Genomic DNA, 22,092 nt, shown 5'->3' on the forward strand with positions numbered 1-22,092 from the left:
TGTTGTCTGTAAACACTGAGACACAACGGCCTTACAACTGTTGCTGGAACGCCTGGCACGCCAGGTGGACTGCTCTCAGTTCTCGGACATTTATGTGTAATGCCAGCTCCTGAGATGACCAAAGGCCTTGAGTACGAAGGTGACCGAGGTGAGCACCCCAGCCGAGAGATGACGCGTCCGTCGTCAGGAACATTGAGGGTTGGGGCGGATGGAATGTCATCCCTGCACACACCAGGGAGGGAGTTAGCCACCATTCTAGGAAGCCTAGGGTGCTCGGGGGAATGGTGACTATTGTGTCTATTGGGTCCCTGCCCGGGTGGTATACCGAGTTGAGCCAAACTTGGAGAGGACGGAGGCAGAACCTGGCATGTTTGGTTACAAACGTGCGGGCAGCCATGTGACCCAGGAGACCAAGACAAGTGCGAGCCGAGGTCGTCAGGAAACTCTGTAGGCCTCGGATGATGGCTGCCATCACCTGAAACCGCGGCTGTGGTAAGCAGGCACTGGCTAGATTGGAGTCCAGGATAGCTCCTATGAAGTCTAACCTCTGCATGGGAACCAGAGTGGATTTTTCTATATTGATCATCAGGCCTAGGCATGTGAATAGGTCCTTGACGATGCCCACATGCTGAGTGACTTGTGTCTCAGAGGCTCCTCGGATGAGCCAATCATCCAGATACGGAAAAACGTGTATCTGACATTGGTGGAGGTAGGCGGCGACTATGGCCATACACTTTGTAAATACCCTTGGGGCTGTAGAAAGGCCAAACGGCAGGACTGTAAACTGGAAGTGCTGATGGTTGGCTACACAGTGGAGGTATCTGCTGTGCGGAGGAAAGATGGCGATGTGAAAGTAAGCGTCCTTCATATCGAGGGCGGCATACCAGTCTCCGGGATCCAAGGACGGGATAATGGTCCCCAGGGATACCATGCGGAACTTCAACTTTATCATAAACTGGTTGAGTCCTTGCAGGTCTAGGATAGGTCTGAGACCTCCCTTCGACTTGGGGATTAGGAAATAACGGGAGTAAAACCCCTTGCCCCTTTCATCCATCGATATCTCCTCTATAGCTCCTATGGCGAGGAGCGTCTGCACCTCTTGTAAGAGGAATTGCTCGTGAGAGGGTCCCTGAAGAGGGACAGGGTTGGAGGGTGGGAGGGCGAGGTTGAAATAAATTGGAGGTGGTACTCATACTCCACCGTGCGTAGGACCCAGTGATCTGAAGTTAACTGGGACCATGCCGGGAGGAAGTAGGAGAGACGGTTGCAAAAGGGAGGAGAAGGATCCTGGCCTGTAACTGGTACCCTGCCCTCAGGCGCACCTTCAAAAGTTCGTCTTTGGTCCCGGTGGTGGTTTCGAGGGACCTTGATTTTGGCCCCCTTGGGGTCCTGATGGTTGTCTGCGACCACCTCGGCCACGCCGCCTGCCAAAGTTCTGTCTTTGTCTAGGCACAGAGTATGGGCGGTGAGGCTGGGGACGGAAAGGCCTGCGTTGGGTCACCGGCATATGCATGCCGAGAGAGTGCATTATGACCCTATTGTCCTTCAGGCTTTGCAGTCTGGAGTCAGTCTTTTCTTAGAAGAGGCCTTTACCATCAAATGGCAAGTCCTGAATGCTATACTGCAGCTCCGGTGGGAGGTTTGAAACCTGAAGCCATGAGATGCGCCTCGTGGCAACACCCGAGGCCAGAGTCCTGGCTGCCGAGTCTGCTGCATCCAACGAGGCCTGGAGGGAAGTTCTGGCTACCTTTTTCCCTTCCTCCAAGAGGGCAGCGAACTCTTGGCGGGAGTCTTGAGGGAGAAGCTCCGTAAACTTACCCACCGCCACCTAGGTGTTATAATTACAGTGGCTAAGCAAGGCTTGTTGATTTGCCACCCGGAGCTGTAGTGCCCCTGCTGAGTACACCTTGCGGCCAAGTAGGTCCATTCGCCTAGCCTCCTTCGATTTCGGGGCTGGTGCCTGCTGGCCATGGCGTTCCCTCTCATTAACGGACTGGAAGACTAGTGAGCAGGGAGGAGAATGGACATACAAGTATTCGCACCCTTTAGAGGGCACCATATATTTACGCTCGACTCCCCTGGCCGCAGGAGGGATAGAGGCTGGGGACTGCCATATAGTATCGGCATTCACCTGGATGATCCGAATAAACAGTAGGGCCACTCTAGCGGGGGCATCCGCTGATAGAATGTCCACTACCGGGTCCTCAATCTCCAGGACTGTCATAGTATAATTCTCAAATCTGAACCTTAGCGTCCAAAATATGGGTACTAGCATGAATTCCCCTAAGCTTAATTACCAGCTTAGATCCTGTAGTGCTGCCACCAATCAGGACTTAGGTAGAGCGCCTGATAGACTCTGGTCTCCCCCAAAACCTTCCCTGGAGACCCCAAGACCCAGATTCCTTGAGTTTCACAACAAAGGGGAATAAACCATTTCCCTTCCCTCTCCTTTCTTCCTTCCAGCTCTTTCCCGCCCTGGGTACACTAGGAGATCACCGTGATTCAACTCCTTGAATTACCACACAGAGAGGAGAGGAATGATACCTTCCCCCAGAGGCAATCCAGATTCAAGTTCCGTGAATCTAAAACAAAGGGATTCCCCCTTCTCCTCTCCCTCCCTGTTAAGTACAGACTCAATTCCCTTGAGCCTCAACAAGGAGAAAAAATCAGACAGATCTTAAAAGCAAAACTTTTAATAAAAAGAAAGAAAAAAGTAAAAGGTCTATCTCTGCAATTTAGATGGTAAAAAGTTACAGGGTCTGTCAGCTTATAGAAACTAAAAAGAAGCCTCCCCCCAGCAAATACAATTTAAAATACTTCCAGCAAACTACACAATTGCAAACAAAGGAAAAGAAATAAAAAGACTATACCGCCTTTCTACCTTTTTACTCACAAAATGGGAATAGAAGACTAGAGAGCCTGTAGGTACGTGTGGTCACTCTCAGAGTCCAGAGAGAACAAAACAAAACCCCAAAACACACACAAAGGCTTCCCTCCACCGAGATTTGAAAGTATCTTGTCTCCTGATTGGTCCTCTGGTCAGGCATTGCAGGTCACTGTTTGTTAACCCTTTACAGGTGAAAGAGACATTAACCCTTAGCTATCTGTTTATGACCCGGATCTCCTACGCCTGGAGGTTCATATTGAGTGCTACCCTCCTTAGGAGGTCCTGATGGGCTCTCAGGTCGATTGGAGGAGGGCCCGAGGAGGATGTTCCTGCCACCGCCTCATCTGGAGAAGAGGAAGAGGAGATGCCAGCTACGAGCAGGTCCTGTGTGGCCTGTTGCTCTTGGGCGACCTCCTGCTCCAGTGGAACCTGGGAGTCCGGTGGGTGAACTGGGGCTTCCTCCACGGTGGTCGGAGGGGGACGGCTAACCGTCGCCTCTGGCACTTAGTGCTCTGATGAGACAGAGCGGGACGGAACTACTGGTACGCCTTGGGCCTGGTGGTACACCCAAGGTGTCCAGAAAGACCAGATGGGGTCCTTGGTCCTGGGCCTGGGTCTCTTGGAAGACTCTGGTGGGCACATCAGAATCGCAGTCCTGAGCATAAGAGCTGTCCGCGTGGGACGACACTGATGCGTGTCTGGATGGCCATGGAGGTGCTGAAAGGCCCTGGGCAGAGTCTCTGTCTCTAGCGGACCTTGCTGTACTCGGCACCGGGGACCGGTACCAGGAGGCATACCGGTACCCGGAATGAGATCGGGACCTGCGACCGGAGCGGTGCTGGGAGGTCGACCGAGATCTCGAGGCTCGACATCAGGAGCGGCTACGGGAGTCACGGTGCCTAGAGCGGTGCTGAGAGTAGCAGACCGGCGAATGGGATACCGACTGGTGCCACAAATGCGACCAGTACCGAGGAGGAGAACGGTACCGGGAGTGTGAGCGGCGTCGGGAGCGGGAGCGCCGACGGGACCTGGAACGTCTGCAGGACCGTGATCGTGAATGGTGCCGCTCTGCTGTGCTGACAGAGGATGGTCTTATCAAGGCAGGCTTGCCGATAGACTGTATTACCTGCACCGGCAGTGCTGGGGGTTGAGGCAGCGTCGACACTGTCATGGCAATCAGATCCTTTGCAGTTGAGAATGTCTCCGGCGTGGATGGAATAGCAAGCTCAACCACGGCCTGTGCCGGGGAGCTGACAGGCACCGGACTCCACGGCCCTTGTGGGACCGGAATTGATAGTGCCGACGTTGTTGGTGCCACGGCAGGTGTCGGTGCTGGGCAATCCAACTTAGACGAGCTCTCTGGCTGCGGTGCAGGTGGCATGGAAGCAGCAGGAGTCTTAGACTTTCTTGACCTCGGGGAGAGGGAGCGGTGCCGAGTCGACTTCGGTGCCGGGGACGGCTGGAGCCGAGAGGCCTTGGCAGTACCGGTGCGGTCTGGTGCCGAGGAGGCGCTTCTGCCTGCCGATTGACCAGCACTCGGTGCCGAAGGTGGAGGGGTAAGAGCCGCCTCCATGAGAAGCTGCTTTAGCCGAAAGTCTCGCTCCTTTTTTGTTCTCGGCTTAAAAGCCTTGCAAATGCAACACTTATCTGTCAGGTGAGATTCCCCAAGGCACTTAAGGCAGGAGTCGTGTGGATCTCCTGTTGGCATCGCTTATGACAGGCCAAGCACGGTTTGAAACCTGGTGAACTGGGCATGGGCCCCGGCACCGGGTGCGGGGAAGGGCTAATCCCTGAACCCCTCTTAACTATACACTAACTATTAACAATAAAAATTAACGATAACTATATAACTTTGAACTATATGCACAACAAAATAACTAGAGAACTACGAGTAGCTAGTGAAGTGGAGGTCAGTAAAACTGCACTCCACTGTTCCAACGACCAACATGGGCGGTAAGAAGGAACTGAGGGGCTGTTGGGTCGGCAGGGGTATATATCTGGCGCCATGGCGGCGCCACTCCAGGAGGCGCCCAGCCGACCCACTGAGTGTTGCTAGGGTAAAAATCTTCTGACGAATGTGCACGCGGCGCGCGCACACCTAACTGGAATGGATATGAGCAAGCACTTAAAGAAGAATACTTGTGACCAAAGTTCTTGCTCTTGCCACCTATATAGAAAATGGTTTCCTAAAGAATGAAAAGACAGTGGCTGTTTCTCCTGACTTGATGACAGCATATGATATTGTCTGGCACGTTGGCTTGCTGGTCAAGATGTCAAAGATGTTACTTTGATGTATTGTTATGGCTACAGAAATGAGGCTTCAAAACAGACAGTTCCAAGCACTGCTAGGAAATAAACTGAGCATCTGAAGGATTCAGAAGAACTAGCTCCCTCAGAGATCTGTTCTTGCCCTATTTTCTAACATGTTTTCAAATGACCTGTCTCCAACAATCTCCAGGCCACTCAAGTATGCAGTCTGCATAGCCTCAAGAGACAGAAATTTCAAAAAGATTAAGGACAACCTGATCCAAGATACGGCAGCTATCAATGGTGACTGTAAGAAGTGGAGACTTAAGCCCATTACATCAAAGACAATGTTGTCATGTTTGCCCTTCACAGGAATATAACATCTTGAATGGTGAACAACTGGCACATGACCAAAAGCCAGTGTATCTAGGAGTCACTTTAGCTTCCACCCTTACCTGTAAAGGACCGTATCACCAAGATAGCTCAGAAAAGTAACAGCAGAAATACAAACGTATTTAAGAGGCCAGGCTCAAGTTGAGGAGCTAACTCACAAACACGCACAGCTTGGCACTGACACTCTGCTATTCAGCTGGAGAATACTGTACGACTGTGTGGTTAAACTCTCCCCAGACAAAGCCAGTTGATGTGCAATTGAATCGAATGATGAGAATAACAGGGACTATGAGACCAACGAACTCCAAGTATCTGTGGGTCCTCTCTAATATCCTGCTTCGTAACATCCAGGCATTATATTGCAGTAAAAAACTTCCTTGACACAATCCAGAAGATAACCACTAGTGCCACTTTTCAAAGATAAATGGGAAGTGCCTCAACACTGACTCATCAGCAGATGATCAGTTTGGACGAGGTTACTGAGCAGCTCCGTGGTGGACATTGTCACACCAGTGAGCAAAATGGGAATGAGCTACTCACTCTCTAAGAAATTTTTTACTCATCACTCAGCCTGATGGGAGACTGACAGACTTCAGCCTACCACGCTATCTGTAATACAAGCTCAACCATTTCAAATGTGGAGTGATGAGGTGTTCTGGAAATGACCACACCTGGGGACTCAGAACAGCCCTATGTGGCTGCAGGTGGGGATGGACACTGCATATATACTGCTCATCTCATGCTGGTCTCTCAGGAGGACATTCCAGACTCCAAACTGCTGACCTCAAAGCTACTGAATGGCTAAAACATGCGTGATGTCTATCTACGCCCTTTTGATATTTTTTTTTGACATACACATTTCGGTTTTTATTTCCTCATGTTGTCATTTGAACCCTCTTCCATCTTTATTGTACCACTTCTGCATTCACTAATAACAGTGCAACTGCAGAGATTCTATAGAAAAGGATTGTGATGGCATCAACATCCAGTCTCCTCTGTCGCTTGGCCAGAAGTTTCTCCCTTTTCCTGAACTATGTTATCTTCTATGTAAAAATGGCTGTGCTGACAGATCCAGGGTCCAGAACTGGTCACTGGTTAACGACTGGAATATAACCTGTTCCCCACTACACAAAACCTATGGACACTAGTAAAAAGAGTGAATGAGACCCCAGAGTCATGAGGTGGCTCTATGAACAGATAAAAAACTTTTGTTAACGTATGCACACTTAGCACTGGTTGTGAGGTATAAAAAGACAGTTACCCTGCTGGAAATCTATGGCTTGCAGCCTGAATCCAGCTACGATGGGAAAGGTAAGAGAAACCTGTCTGGATTGGATTGTTCAGTATGCAAGTCTGATGCCAGGGACCTGATTCTCTCAGTTATTCCAGAGTTAGCGTATGTCTATACGTACAGCAGTGCAGCTGTACCAATATGGCTGTGCCACCGCAGTGCGTCTGGTAGAGAAGCTGCATGCTGATGGGTGAGCGAACCACCTCCATGAGCAGCATAAGCTCTCTTGGTGGGACAGTGCTGTGCACACAAACACTTATGTCTTTGTAAGTTATGTCACTCAGGGGTGTGGAATATTCACAGCTGACATGAGCTATACTGTAGACATCACCTTAGGGCATGTCTACATTTACCAATAGATTGGCACGGCTGCAATCGATGCAGTGACTGTTGATTTAGCAGGTCTGTTGAAGACATGCTAAATCGAGGGGAGAGCACTCTCCCATCAATTTGTGTACTCCACTTCCTGGAGAAGCATAAGGGAAGACAAAGCACAGTGTAACCACTGTGGTAAGTGGATCTAACTTCGTCAAAATCAGTTACGTTATTCATGTACCTGAACTTGCACAACTTAGATGGATTTACCACAGTAGTGTAGACCAACCTTTAGTCTGTTAATATTAAAGGAGTTACTCCTGAACTATACCTCTAGGAGAGGAAATTCAAGAATGCAGAGATAGCGGAGTTAGCATCTGTATTAACCCCTGTATATTAAACAAACAGAACCTGATTGTGCTCTTACTTACACTCATGTAAATGAGGATCAATCCCACTGAAGTCACAGGAGTATATCAATTTATCATCACTATGAGTAGAATGCAAGACCCAGACACTTCAGGCTTAGCATGGTGGATGGAGAGAAATTGGAATACCAGGATGCAGTCACACTGCATAGGATGTTACTGAAAACTTTGCCGTTTGTTTATCGCACTAGATCATCCTTTTTGAGGACAGAAACTTCCAGGGCCGCTCCGTTGAGTGCAGCAGCGACCGGCCGGATTTGCAAAGTCACCTCAGCTGCTGTAACTCCGTCCGCGTGGAAAGTGGCTGCTTCATGCTCTATGAACATCCCAACTTCCAGGGACAGCAGTTCTCTCTGAAATGGGGGGATTATCCTGACATGCAGTCTGAGGGTTTCAGCACCTCCATTAAGTCCTGCCGGATGATCCCATCTGTGAGTTTGATTTTGTTTCTCTCTCTTTTTTTTAAATGGCAAAATTGCCCAAACCACCGTCATGAGGCACTTGTTTGATCATTTTCAGCAGATATACCCAAGACTAAAAATGAGAATTGTTTTCTTTCTTATAGAGGTAGTCCCTCCAGGATGGCTGGGGAGACATTGCAGGGATAAGATAGGACAACTTCCACCACTCCTGCCTGTTCAAGGCATGCTGCTATTCTGTGATTAAGCCTATAGACAGTAAATGGCAACATACATTTTCTTTCCTCAGCTCAAAATGATAGTAATTTCTAGCAATTTATAGATACAATGAGCGCACTTTCCTCACACTGGTGTAAAATAAGGATGCCCACAGAGTTATGCCAGTGTGAGAGGAGAATTGGGCCCAATATTTTCGGTGACTCTTTAGAACAAAGTTGCTTTTCTCTTTCCTTGATCCTCGGGCCACTGAAGCTGGAAACAGTCTGAACCTACTGTAGCTATGGGAGCACTGTGCTGGCTAAGGATTGGCCACAGTGTACCCATTTACCCTCTTGCACCTGGATGGGCTCCCTCCGCCCCGCCCCAGACTTGCCCCCTGCACCAAGGGTAGCTGGTGTAGATCTGAGTCTAATGGGTGGATGTGCTGCCTTTGCAGCATTCAAGGATTCCCCTCCTGTGGGGAGCAGAGGCAGCTTTAAGCACCATTTGCATCACTGGAGCAGTGCACAGAGCTGACTCAGGGCCCAGGACCACAGGCAGCCAGCCTGCTGCAGTCACTCTAGTACCCTGTCTCATTTTCTGTCACAGCACAGGGGCACCTACAGGATAAAGATCTATGACAAGGAGGATCACAGAGGCAACATGGTAGAGTTAACTGAAGACTCTCCAAGAGTCATGGACCAGCTACGCTCCCCTGAGATGCTGTCTTGTTCTGTGCTGGAGGGGTACTGGATCCTTTATGAATTGCCGAATTACAGAGGCCGCCAATACCTGCTGAGGCCAGGGCAGTACAGGATATTCAGCGAATGGGGCGCTATGAGTGGCAAAGTCGGCTCTTTGCGACGTGCCCCTGATCTCTACTGAATCAATATGCCTTTCTCCTGGAAGGGTCTCAATGAATAAAATGCTTTAGCAACCATTGTCCTCTCAGCGTGCTGTTGTAAGTGTACTAAAGCTTGTCCTGTGTTCTTGGGCTACGGTATTGTAACTTTAGTGCCCTCGTGGCCAAGATGGAGTCTGCTCTGCAAGCAGCTCTGGCCAAGAGAAGGCATGCGTAGGAATGCAGCAGGAGAAATCCCCTCCACCGCAGAGGCACCTGTTCCAAACCCCCCAGAGTGAACACACACACCCACAGGAAAAGCACAATGGATATAACAAAGGGAGGTATTTATTTACAGAGGGATGAGAGGAGAAAAACAACAAGAGGAAATATAGGGGAGGGTAAAACAGGGCTGCGTCCGAGCCAAGGCCCCAAGGACCCAGTAGTAGCACAGTCTTGAAGGGCAGACCCTGAGCAATGTGTCTGCACACAGAGTTCAGGAGTCCTGAGCAAAGTTCCAGTCCAGTGGTGAGTCTTCGGTGTTCCTGGTCGTCTTCGGCGCCAGTGAAATTTCCCCCAACAAACGTCTCCGGTGCTCTCTTCTGCCACTCTCTCCAAAGCCACAAAGAGCGACCACCTCCCCACTTAACTAGCTACAACTTCCCTCCTTGTTCTCAATGCAGAGTCACAAGCCCCAGTACTCACAGCCCCATGTAGCTCTGGGCAGCCGTGATCCAGGGTCCAGCTCCAGCCTGTCCTTCTCGGGCGATTCCCCCCGGCACAGTGCTCCTCCTGGCTCCTGTCCTGGGCTGTCCCCGATCGGCCGCCCTGTCCTTCCCAGGCTTCTGGCAGGTTCTCTGCTGCTTCCTTTGCCAGGGCCTGCGGGCTGCTGCCTCTCTCTCCCTCCCAACTCCAGAGAGCCCCCTGGAGCCGTCCCCTCTAGGAAAAAGATTTAAAGGGGCCATGCTCTCTATACCCCAAAGGGGTTACAGTACCATCTTCTGAACCAAAAGCTGCCCCTCATCTTTACCTGCCCTCCCCCAGCATTGCATAGCTACTTCCAACACAAAGTGCCTAATGCCAAACACAGGGCTCCGGCCTAGACAGCCACACAAGGGAGTACAGGAGCACCTCCAGGGCTGTGCAGGCCTCACCCAGAAGGCCCTGGGACCATCTCCAGCGAGCAGCAGCCAGACCCCCCCAGCCACAGAGCTGGGCACCCAGGTGATGGCAGGAATCAGCCACATCCCTCTCTCAGCTGAGGGACAGTGCCTGCCAGTAGGGTGACCAGATAGCAAGTGTGAAAAATCGGGACAGGGGTGAGGGGGTGGTATAGGAACCTATATAGGAAAAAGCCCTAAATATTGGGACTCTCCCTATAAAATCAGGATATCTGGTCACCCTGACCTGCCAGCCACAGACCTCCCACCAGCCAGGGGCCAAGTCTCTGGCCAGTTACCTGAGCACTGATCTAGGGCAGTGCTGAATTAACTAGCCATAGGCACTACAGGCCTGGGTCGAGGGCCCTCATTCCTGGAATTATCTGATTATACTGGCACTTCCATTGTATAATGAAAGCTGAAGTCTCTGTCCAGGGGCGTGTAAGCATGAAAACATGACCCAGGTGAAACCAGGGCAGAGATGTCTGCCCAAGTCTGCAGCCAGCCTGAAACAATAGCTCTAAGAGGATTGAACAGCCCCATGCACTTATGTGAAAAATCCTCACCGCTAAGCGACACAGTTATATCCACCTAACCCCTCGTGGAGACAGCGCTATGTCGGCAGGAGAGCTTCTCCCCTTGACATAGCTACCACCTCTCAGGGAGGTGGAGTAACTACGCCGACAGGAGAACACTTTACTGTTGGTGTAGGAGCTCCTGTATTACAACCCTATAGAGGCACAGCTGAGCTGTGCAGAATTTTTAGTGCAGACCTGCCCTATTTCAATAGAAATCTCTAGACAGACTGCCCAAAATCTGCTGGCATTCTGGAAGCAATTGGCATGGCCTCTGGGGGACAGCGTGAGGCCCTGATCCAGTAAAACACTTAACCTGTGCTTAACTGAAGCACCAGAAGAGTCCCGTTAACAAAATTACATACGTGCTTAAGTGCTGGGCTGTACTGGAGCTTGTGTTAAACAGCCTGTCATGGGGTTCACTCAGCAGTAGGGGCACCTCTTTGTGGCTACATCTGAGGATCAGCACTCACCCAGTCTGGCACTCCCTTCCATCATTTACCCTTCTTTCTGCCTTGATGACTCAGGGTGCTCCCACTTCATGCTTGGCCCTTTGGCTAGGTCACCATACAGTCCCCACTTCCAGGGTATCAAAGTCTCTCCAGACCAGCTGTCCAGTTGGTGTCTCCCAAAAGCCTGTGCCACTTGCCACTGGCTGCTAGGGGAACCCAGACACACAGAAATTCTGCCTAAATGTAAAAATAGCCCCTCTAGCACCTGGCATCCAATCTTTAAAAAAATGCATGCCTGCAAATACTTTCTAAAACGTATTAAGTATACAGAAAACAGTAGCCACCATATACACAAACCAGAAAAGGCTAGCAGCAATCAAAGTAAAAAACAAAATGGTCAAACACTTTATAATACAACCAGAAAAGTAACTCAGCTGTGTATGCAAAATTAGCAGAAGTTATCAGTGTACTGATAAAAAGAATCTCTGGCCTGGTCTACACTACGCTGTTAAATCGATTTTAACAGCGTTAAATTGATTTAACGCTGCACCCGTCCACACTACACTGCTCTTTATATCGATTTAAAGGACTCTTTAAATCGATTTCTGTACTCCTACAAAACGAGAGGAGTAACACTAAAATCGATATTACTATATCGGATTAGGGTTAGTGTGGACGCAAATCGACGTTATTGGCCTCATTATTTTACAGTAGCTACCCACAGTGCACTGCTCCAGAAATCGACGCTAGCCTTGGACCATGGACGCACACCACCGAATTAATGTGCTTAGTGTGGACGTGCACAATCGACTTTATAATATCTGTTTTATAAAATCGGATTAAGCTAATTCGAATTTATCCTGTAGTGTAGACGTAGCCTCACTCACTCTAAGGGCTCATCCAGACTAGGGGGGGAAAATCAATCTTAGATACGCAACTTCAGCTACGTGAATAACGTAGCTGAAGTCGAATATCTAAGATCGAATTACTCACCCGTCCAGATGGCGCGGGATCGATGTCCGCGGCACTCCGTTGGGGTTGATGGAGTTCCGGAATCGATATAAGCGCGCTCGGGGATCGATATATCGCGTCTAGATTAGACGCGATATATCGATCCCCGAGCAATCGATTTTAACCCGCCGATATGGCAGGGTAGTCTGGACGAGGGCTAAGCTTATCACCATTCTGGACTTGAATTATGTATTCAGAGGAGCTGTGCAAATGCTGGCATAATGGGCACAGAACAAATACCAGGTTACCAATAATGGGGAAATCAAATTCAGCACTATGTGGAAAATGCTAAATAATCTTGCTAAACAGTTTAACAAAGTGGACAGTCTTCAGATTAAGGCACACACGCAAAAAGTGTCCCTAGTTAACAGGAAAAAACAAACGAACACCCAGATACTTATCCTAGCAGTCAATAATGCAGCAGACACAGGCCTGCCCTGGCCATGGGATACCATTAGGAAAGCTATCCCTGTAACAGATTTCACTTCAGGCCAGCAACAATTGCAGTCAGGCAAAAAGTGGAGCAGCTGCAAAGGGGGCTGGAGTGTCAGAGGGGGTGAAGGCTCCAGCTGTGGGTTTGGGCTCCAAGGTTGGGCCAGTAATGAGGGGTTCAGGGTGAGGGAGGGGGCTCCGGGCTGGGGCAGGAGGTTGGGGTGCAGAAGGAGGTGAAGGCTCCAGTTGGGGGTGCAGGCTCTGGGGTGGGTCTCGGGATGAAGGGTTTGGGGTGAAGGAGGAAGCTCCAGGCAGGGTTGAAGGGGTTTGGATTGCGGGAACGGGCTCAGGGCTGGGGCAGGGGGTTGGGGTATGGGAGGGGGTGCAGTCTCTGGGAGGGTGGTCAGGGCTGGGGCAGGAGTTTGGGGTGTGAGAGGGAGCTTGGGGTGCAGGCTCCAGGGGGCAGTTTGGGTGCAGGAGTGGCCTCAGGGCTGGGGTGTGGGAGTGGGTTCTGACCTGGAGCAGAGGTTCAGGGGCTGGGAGGGAGTTAGGGTGCAAGAAAGGGTTCCAACTTGGGGCACAGGGTGGCATGCAGCAGGGGGTTCAAGGTATGGGCTTTGTCAGGTGGTGCTTTCATCAGACGGCTCCTGGTCAGCAGTGCAGCGGGGCTAAGGCAGGCTTCCTGCTCCCTGGCTCTGCGCTGCTCCCTGAAGTGACCGGCATGTCCAGCCCCTAGGCAGAGGTGCAGCCAAGTGGCTCTGCATGGTACACGCTATCTGTGCCCGCAGGTGCCACCCCCACAGCTTCCATTGGCCGTGGTTCCTGCGTGAAGCTTCCCTGATTGCACCTGTGCCTAGAGTCCGCAGGGATATGCCTGCCGCTTCTGGGAGCAGCGCAGAACCAGGGCAGGCAGAGAGCCTCTCTTAGCCCTGTTGTGCCGCCGCCCAGACTTTTACCGGGTCAGTCAGTGGTGCTCACCAGAGCTGCCAGAATCCCTTTTCGACCAGATGTTCCTGTCAAAAACCGCACCCCTGGCAACCCTGCTTTTACCCCAATGAGGCCTGATGGGAAGACGAGTGAGTGTGTGGAGAGATGGGAAGACCAGTTCCAGCCTATCTGGCTACAGAAGCCCTGTCAGAAGCCTGGGTACAGGACTTGCAGATGGAGATTCTCCAGCTACAGAGGAGTGTGGTGGTGGTAAGAAAGAACAAGCAAGTGTAAAAGACCAAGGCATGGTTTGATGTCAAAGGTGACCTGACTGAGCACCAAGTGGGATCTAAAGTCATCATCCAGGATCAGGCTCTCTGCAAGCCTTTCCCAAAGGTAAAGCCGTACGGTCTGTGCTTAGGGTTGGCTCCACTTGACCCCTCTGTATACTTCTTAGTCTTGGGAGGTATTAATAAAGTAATACTCCTCACTTAAGAATTTAAAGCAACTAGAAACTGAGAGGCCCACCCCCATCTCTATTCAATTTACAAACTTCAGGTTTGTCAGAGGTGTCTCCGGGAGCATGGCACCAGCAGCATTCTCTTTAAGCATTGAATATATTTTTGCTTTAAATAGGATTACTGAAACCCTTTATATTTCAGGACACCCATTTAGTTCTCGGAGCCATCATTGTTAAAATATAAAGTCGCTTAGTGAATAAATGAGACATTGAAAATTTTCCTTTGCAGTAAAGAGCTTTTGAATATCTAAGCAGCCAAAGTTATATAATCCAGGGGTAGAGAGTAGCTGCCCAGTACATATTCTACAGGCATAGGGACAAAATTCCCAGCAGGGAGATAGAAAGATGGATTAAATAGAGTGGGGAAAAAAAACAGAAAAAGATAATGGAGAAAGAAATATACATTAGTACCATACCATGACCACATGTGGGGACTCAGAACAGCCCTGTGTGGCTGCAGGTGGAGATGGATGCTGCACACCTACTGAATACCTGCTTATCTCATGCTGGTCATAAAGGAAGATCTGGATGACCTTGTAAACTGGAGTAATAGTAATAGGATGAAATTTAATAGTGAAAAGTGCAAAGTCATGCACTTAGGGATTAATAATAAGAATTTTAGATATACATTGGGGACACATCAGTTGGAAGCAACAGAGGAGGAGAAGGACCTTGGAGTATTGGTTGATCACAGGATGACTATGAGCCGCCAATGTGATATGGCCGTTAAAAAAGCTAATGCAGTTTTAGGATGCATCAGGCGAGGTATTTCCAGCAAAGATAAGGAGGTGTTAGTACCGTTATATAAGGCACTGGTGAGACCTCATCTGGAATACTGTGTGCAATTCTGGTCTCCCATGTCTAAGAAGGATGAATTCAAACTGGAACAGGTTCAGAGACGGGCTACCAGGATGATCCGAGGAATGGAAAACATGCCTTATGAAAGGAGACTCAAAGAGTTTGGCTTGGTTAGCCTAGCCAAAAGAAGGCTGAGGGGGGATATGCTTGCTCTTTATAAATATATCAGAGGGATTAATATTAGGGAGGGAGAGGAATTATTTAAGCTTAGTACCAATGTAGACACAAGAACAAACGGGTATAAACTGGACACTAGGAAGTTTAGACTTGAAATTAAGTGAAGGTTTCTAACCATTAGAGCAGTGAAGTTCTGGAACAGCGTTCCAAGGGAAGTAGTGGGGGCAAAAGACATATCTGGCTTTAAGACTAAGCTTGATAAGTTTATGGAAGGGATGGTATGATGGGATAGCTTAATTTTGGCAATTGATCTTTGATTATCAGCAGGTAAGTATGCCCAGTGGTCTGTGATGGGATGTTGGATGGGATGGGATCTGAGTTACTGCAGAGAATTCTTTCCTGAGTGCTGGCTGGTGAGTCTTGCCCACATGCTTAGGGTTTAGCTGATTGCCATATTTGGGGTTGGGAAGGAATTTTCCTCCGGGGCGGATTGGCAGAGGCCCTGGAGGTTTTTCGCCTTCCTCTGCAGCGTGGGGCATGGGTCACTTGCTGGTGGATTCTCTGCAGCTTGAAGTCTTCATACCACAATTTGAAGACTTCAATAACTCAGACATAGGTTAGGGGTTTGTTATAGAAGTGGATGGGTAGGGTTCTGTGGCCTGCTTTGTGCAGGAGGTCAGACTAGATGATCATATTGGTCCCTTCTGACCCTAAAGTCTATGAGTCTATGGTCTCTCAGGAGCACGTTTCAGACTCCTGCTGAACCCAGAGCTATTGAATGGGTAAAACAGGCATGCTGGATGGAGAGAAATTGGAATGCTAGGGCGCAGTCACACTGTATCGGATGTTACTGAAAACTCTGCCATTTGTTTCTCGCACTAGATCACCCTTTTCGAGGACAGAAACTTCCAGGGCCGCTCCGTTGAGTGCAGCTGCAACCGGCCAGATTTGCAAAGTCAGCTCAGCCGCTGTAATTCCGTCCGCGTGGAAAGTGGCTGCTTCATGCTCTATGAACGTCCCAACTTCCAGGGACAGCAGTTCTTTGTGAAACGGGGGAATTATCCTGACATGCAGTCTGAGGGTTTCAGCACCTCCATTAAGTCCTGCCGGATGATCCCGCCTGTGAGTTCGATTTTGCTTTTAAAAAATGGCAGTGTTGCCCAAGCCACCATCATAAGGCACTTGCTTGATCATTTTCAGCTGAGCTACTGAGGACTGAAAACAAGAACTGTTTTCTTCCTCCTAGTCATCGTCCCTCCAGGATAGCTGGGGGGACTGTACAGGGATAGGATAAGAAAGTTTCCACCACTTCTGCCTGTTCTGGGTGTGGGTGCAGCTGTCCTGTTGTTAAGAATATGGACAGTGACCAAGAACATACTCTGATTTAAGAAGAGAAAATGTTTCCGTAACTTCTGGGGATATCGAGATACACTGGGCTCACTCCTCTCACACTGGTGTAAAATAAGGAGTAACTCCCTGAGGCCCCAGAGAGTTACACCAATGTGAGGGGAGAACTGGGCACAATATTTTCTTTGACTCTTTAGAACAAAGTCACTTTTCTGCCTCCTTGATTCTGGGGCTACTGAAACGTGAAACGCCCCCCAGCAGAACGTAGTGTAGCCTATGGCAACAGTTCTCAACTAGAGGTCTGAGCAACTTTCAGGGAGTCCTCCAAGCAGGGCTGGGATTAGATTCACTGGGGCCCAGGGCAAAAAGCCAAAGCCCCGCCGGTCAGGAGCGGAGCTAGGGTTTTTGGCGCCCTAGGCTGGGGTCCTTCCGCGCTCCCGGTCATTGGCAGCAATTCTGCGGCGGGGGGAGTCCTTCCGCGCTCCCAGTCTTTGGGGCACTTCAGCGGTGGGTCCCGGAGCGAGTGAAGGACCCGCCACAGAATTGCCGACAACGACCCAGAGTGCGGAAGGACCCCTCGCCACCAAATTGCCGCCAAGAGTGGCAAAATGCCGCCCTCCCAAATCCTGGCACCCTAGGCGATCACCTAGGTCGTCTAAATGGAAGCGCTGGCCCTGCCGCCGGTCCAGACCCCACCACCTGTGCCTGAAGCTGAAGCCAGAGCAACTTAGCTTTGCAGGGCCCCAGATACTTGCCCTGCTTGCTCCCCTCTAATGCCAGCCCTGGTTTTTATATGCAGAAAAACAGTCATTGTGGCACAGGGGGCCGTGAAGTTTACACAGCATGTTAGGGGGCCCTTTTGTGGGGAAAGCACACCCCATCCCCTTCTTGGGATGGGGTGAGAGTAATTATAGCCCTGCAGCTTAATCTATACGATCATCCCTTGTCTTGGGATAGCTTGTCCTATGGATAAAAGTCAATATGGCTTCCCTTTCTCAGGACTGGGTGTCCTCGTGGCCTGAGTCAGCAGGGCTGCCCTGTTCAGCGGGGCTGCATGGCTCAATAGCCAGAGTCAGTAAAATGGCATCTTCAGTAGGGCTGTTTGGTCTGGCGGTTGCTCAGGAGACTGAGCCCGTGCTCTCCCTGCTCCACCAGGTCCCAGCTCAGAGCCCTAAAAGTGGCAAGTATGTTGGCCACTGAGTCAGCAGGGAATCCACCCAAAACACACTGACACAAGTCAGTACAATGCCTAGTCCCCGTGAACTACTTTCTACCCTGTCCCTGGTGGAGTCATCCTGGAATCTCCGAAGTCCATAGGCTCCTCAGTCTGTGCAGCTCTCGGCAGCTCTGTTGCTCCTTGGGCGTCTTCAGGACCTTGGGCATTTGCCTGGATCTCGGTGTCTCTAGCTTCTGCCTTCTGGGGCCTCAGCAGTTCCCGGGTTGGAGACTGCAGCGGGCGTCCTCCCTCCTCAGCAGTCAGCCCCAAATGAGCTGGGCTGCTCCCTTTTATACCTGACTTCCAGCCGGAGCATGCCCAACAGGGCCGAGGTTCGCCTCCTCGGCCAAAAGAGTAGAGTTAACCCTTTCAGTACCAGCACAGGGCAAGCATACTCCATCACAGGGCCTCAGAAGAAGAAAGATTGAGAACCCCAGGCTTATGGGAGCACTGTGCTGGCTGAGGACTGGCCAGCATTTTACACTGAAGCCCTGTCCCCTCTTGTGTCTGGTTGAGCTCCCTCTTCCCCACCCCAGACATGCTCCCTGCACCAAGGGTGGGAGTCACAGCTGGCATAGCTCCAACTCAAACGGGTGGATGTGCTGCCTTTGCAGTATTCAAGAATTCTCCTCTGGGGAGCAGAGGCAGCTGTAAGCGTGTTTTGCATCACTGGAGCAATGCACAGGGCTGACTCAGGGCCCAGGATCACAAACAGCCAGCCAGCTGTGGTCACTCTATTACCCTGTCTCATTTTCTGTCACAGCACAGGGGCACCTACAGGATAGAGGCAACATGGTAGAGTTAACCGAGGACTCTCCGCAAATCATGGATCAGTTATGCTCCCCCGAGATGCTGTCTTGTTCTGTGCTGGAGGGGCACTGGATCCTTTACGAATTGCCAAATTACAGAGGCCGCCAATACCTGCTGAGGCCAGGGGAGTACAAGAGATTCAGCGAGTGGGGCGCTATGAGTGGTAGAGTCGGCTCTTTGAGACGTGCCACTGATCTCTACTGAATCAAGACGCCTTTTGTCTGGAAGGGTCTCAATGAATAAAATGCTTTAGCAACCATTGTGCTCTCAGCATGCTGTTGTAAGTGTACTAAGGGGAACGTTGAGGCTTGTCCTGTGTTCTTGGGCTACAGTATCATCTTCTGAACCAAAAGCTGCCGCTCATCTTTCCCTGCCCTCCCCCAGAATTGCATAGCTATTTCCAACACAAAGTGCCCAACACCAAACACAAGGCTCAGGCCTAGGCAGCCACACAAGGGAGTACAGGGACACCTTACCGAGAACGCAGTGCAGGAGGCTGACCAAGAAACCGAAACATCCAGGACTCGGCCCATAGAGAGGATGACAACTGCGGAGATGTACTTTAGATAATAATCCTCCAGCCCACCCCTGGCCAGAGATTTGGAGCTAGGACTAGAGTGGCACTGAGCTGAGCTCCTGCCCTCCTTCCTTCACCAGATGTCACTGGGAGCATCACCAGGGAGCAGCAGCCAGAGCCCCCTCGGCCATCAGGCATGGAGCAGGCAGAGCTGGGCACCCAGGTGATGACAGGAATCAGCCACATCCCCTTCCCAGCCAAGAGGCAGCACCTGTCACACTCTCTCCCCAGCCAGGGACTATGCCTCAGCCAGAGTTACCTAGGCACTGATCCAGGGCAGGGCAGGATTAACTAGCCATAGGTACCACAGGCCAGGGTGGTTTCTATCCCAGCTTGAAAATATGACCCAGTTGGAACCAATTCAGAGATGTCTGGCCAAGTCTGCATCCAGCCTGAAACAAGTGAGAGGACTGAACAGCCCCATGCACCCCAGTGTGAGGTTAACTGTAGTAGCCACCAACAGCAGCCCAGCATAGGACTGTGGGAGGTAGAGGAAGAAGAATGCTTCTGGCCCAGTCCACCCACCCAAGCAGATACACCCAGGCTCAAGGGCAAGGCCTGGAAGCTACCCTCCTCCTAGCCCATCATCTTAGGGTCGTAGAGACAAAGGAACCTGTTCTCCATTGAATTTGGAAGGGCCCCATACTTCTGTTCCTGTCTCATTTGGTGGAGAGTCATACAGAGCTTTCAATGGGCTAATGGAGGGGGAGCCATGCAGCACCCTCCAGCCTTACCAGCAGCAGATGTACTTTGAATCTGAAAAGACTGTTATGTACAGTAACATGAGTCCTGATCCGTGACTCTGCATGGACAGTGTTGTGAGTTCACAGTTTTAGAAAGACTGTAATCTAGTCTATAAAACTACAAGGTTTTCTGTGCGTACAGTTATCGGTGTACCAGGGACAAGATTAAATATAGAAAACAAGAGTAAAGGCAACAAGACATTCAGTTTTAGCCTGATCTCTCAGGCTACAGTACAGTCCCTTCATGGGGACTCCATGGGTCAGGCCAAGTTGAGATTTGTAAGCTTTTTTCTATGCAAGAATCCCAGCATTGTAGCAAGTTGCTTCTAATAAGAGCTATACAGTAATATCACCAATAGCCTGTTGCAAGTACATTGTATAGTCATATGGTTGACTAAGGTTGGGTCTACACGACAGATCTACATCAGTATAACTCACTCAGCGGTATGAAAAATCCTCACCTCTGAGCGAGAGTTATACCCACCTAACCCCTCATGCAGAAAACCCTTTGTCAGCGGAAGAGCTTCCCCCATTGACATAGCTACTGCCTCTCAGGGAGGTGGAGTAACTACGGGAGAACTTTTTGCTGTTGGTGTTGGAGCATCTGCATTACAACGCTGCAGCGGCACAGCTGAGCTAATGCAGCATTTTTAGTGCAGACCTGCCCTATTTCAATAGAAATCTCTAGACAGACTGCTCAAAACCTGCTGGCATTCTGGAAGCAATCGTCATGGCCCCTGAGGAACAGCGTGAGGCCCTGATCCAGCAAAACACTTAAACCTGTGCTTAATTGAAGCTCGTGAATAGTCCCGTTGACAAAGTTACGTGTGCGCTTAAGTGCTGTGCTGTATTGGAGCTTGTAATAAACAGGCTGTCATGTGGTTCACTCAGTGCTGGGGGTACTCCTTTGTGGGTACATCTGGGGATCAGCACTCACCCGGTCTGGCACCTTCTTCCATCCATTACCCCTACTGCGACTCTTCTTTCTCTCTTTAAGACTCAGAGAACTCCCTCTTCCTGCTTAGCCCTCTGGCTAGGTCACCATATAATCCCCACTTCCAGGGTATCAAGGTCTCTCCAAACCAGCTGTCCGGTTAGTGTCTCCCACAATCCTGTGCCACTTGCTACTGACTGGTAGGGGAACCCAGGCACACAGACATTCTGCCTAAATGTAAAAACAGCTCCTCTAGCACCTGGAATCCAATCTTTAAAAAAAATCATGCTGGCAATTTAAAAAAAAAATTAGATAAACAGGTGACAGTAGCTACCATATACACAAACCAAAAAAGATTAGCAGCAATCAAAGTAAAAAACAAAATGGTCAAACACTTTACAGTACAATCAGAAAAGTAAGTCAGCTGTGTATACAAAATTAGCCGAAGTTATCAGTGTACTGATAAAAAAATCTCACTCTAATGTTACCATTGTTCTGGACTTGAATTATGTATTCAGAGGAGCTGTGTTTATGCTGGCATAACGGGCTCAGAACAAACATCAGGTTACCAATAACAGGGAAGTCAAATTCAGTACTATGTGGCAGTTGACCTAGCCGTCAATAATGCAGCAGACACAGGACTGCCCTGGCCATGGGATACCATTTGGAAAACTATCCCTGTAACAGATTTCACTTGAGGCCAGCAACAAGTCACAATAAGGCAAAAAGCAGGGTGGCTGCAAAACATTCAAAAACAGGATGTGAAGTTAGGACTCCTTTGGGAGCAAGTCTCCAGCCAAAACATAAATGTAAGTCAAAATTTAATCATGAAGCAAGAACTCCTTTATGTAAAATCAAAAAATGGGTTGCACCACAAAATATGCAAACAGATCTGCTATAATGGTCCCACCCCAAACAGGCAGAGGCCAAAGACAGGTTGTCAACAATGGGAAAGGGATCTATAGCTGCTCCTTATTTGTGCCAGACACAATCCAGCTATCAAAGAAAGTAAAGAAGCTTTTCTGAGATGGGTCCTCAGAAGTTCATAGAAAGGAGATCAAATCAACTGAACTGGGGAGTTGCCCTTAGCACCAAGGGGTAATAAATATGTGCTAATTCTCAATGCTTTCTCAGATTGGGAGGAATGGACATCCACACTAAATATGTGATTGCCCTAATGAGAGTGAAACAATTGGTGGGAAATGTGTTCTGCAGATGCAGGGGGGATGCTAAGGTTATTGACTGAGACAACGGGAGCTGATTTGTGGGGTTAGTTGTCATAGAATATTAGGGTTAGAAGGGACCTCAGGAGATCATCTAATCTAACCCCCTGCTCAAAGCAGGACCAATCCCCAGATTTTTACCCCAGTTCCCCAAGTGGCCACCTCAAGGAT

At 49.8% G+C, this 22,092-nt stretch overlaps 2 protein-coding genes across 5 annotated transcripts in view; both read left to right on the plus strand.

Moving 5' to 3' along the window:
* Positions 1-9,099, plus strand: part of LOC115659975 (gamma-crystallin C-like) — a 35,188-nt gene extending 26,089 nt beyond the window's left edge. For all 4 annotated transcript variants that reach the window (XM_030580824.1, XM_030580827.1, XM_030580825.1 and 1 more), the window contains 2 exons: positions 7,753-7,992; positions 8,788-9,099. In XM_030580824.1, coding sequence (XP_030436684.1) covers positions 7,753-7,992; positions 8,788-9,063 — 516 coding nt within the window. In that variant the 3' untranslated portion in view covers positions 9,064-9,099. The remainder of the gene's footprint in view (positions 1-7,752; positions 7,993-8,787) is intronic.
* Positions 9,100-15,711: 6,612 nt separating this feature from the next.
* LOC115659666 (gamma-crystallin B-like) lies at positions 15,712-18,648 on the plus strand. Its single transcript, XM_030580145.1, has 3 exons — positions 15,712-15,720; positions 15,954-16,224; positions 18,398-18,648. The coding sequence occupies exons 1-3, from the start codon at positions 15,712-15,714 to the stop codon at positions 18,646-18,648; spliced, it is 531 nt and encodes a 176-aa protein (XP_030436005.1).
* The last annotated feature ends 3,444 nt before the right edge of the window (positions 18,649-22,092 follow it).

The sequence above is a fragment of the Gopherus evgoodei genome, chromosome 11 (assembly GCF_007399415.2).
Source record: "Gopherus evgoodei ecotype Sinaloan lineage chromosome 11, rGopEvg1_v1.p, whole genome shotgun sequence".
NCBI lineage: Eukaryota > Metazoa > Chordata > Testudines > Testudinidae > Gopherus > Gopherus evgoodei.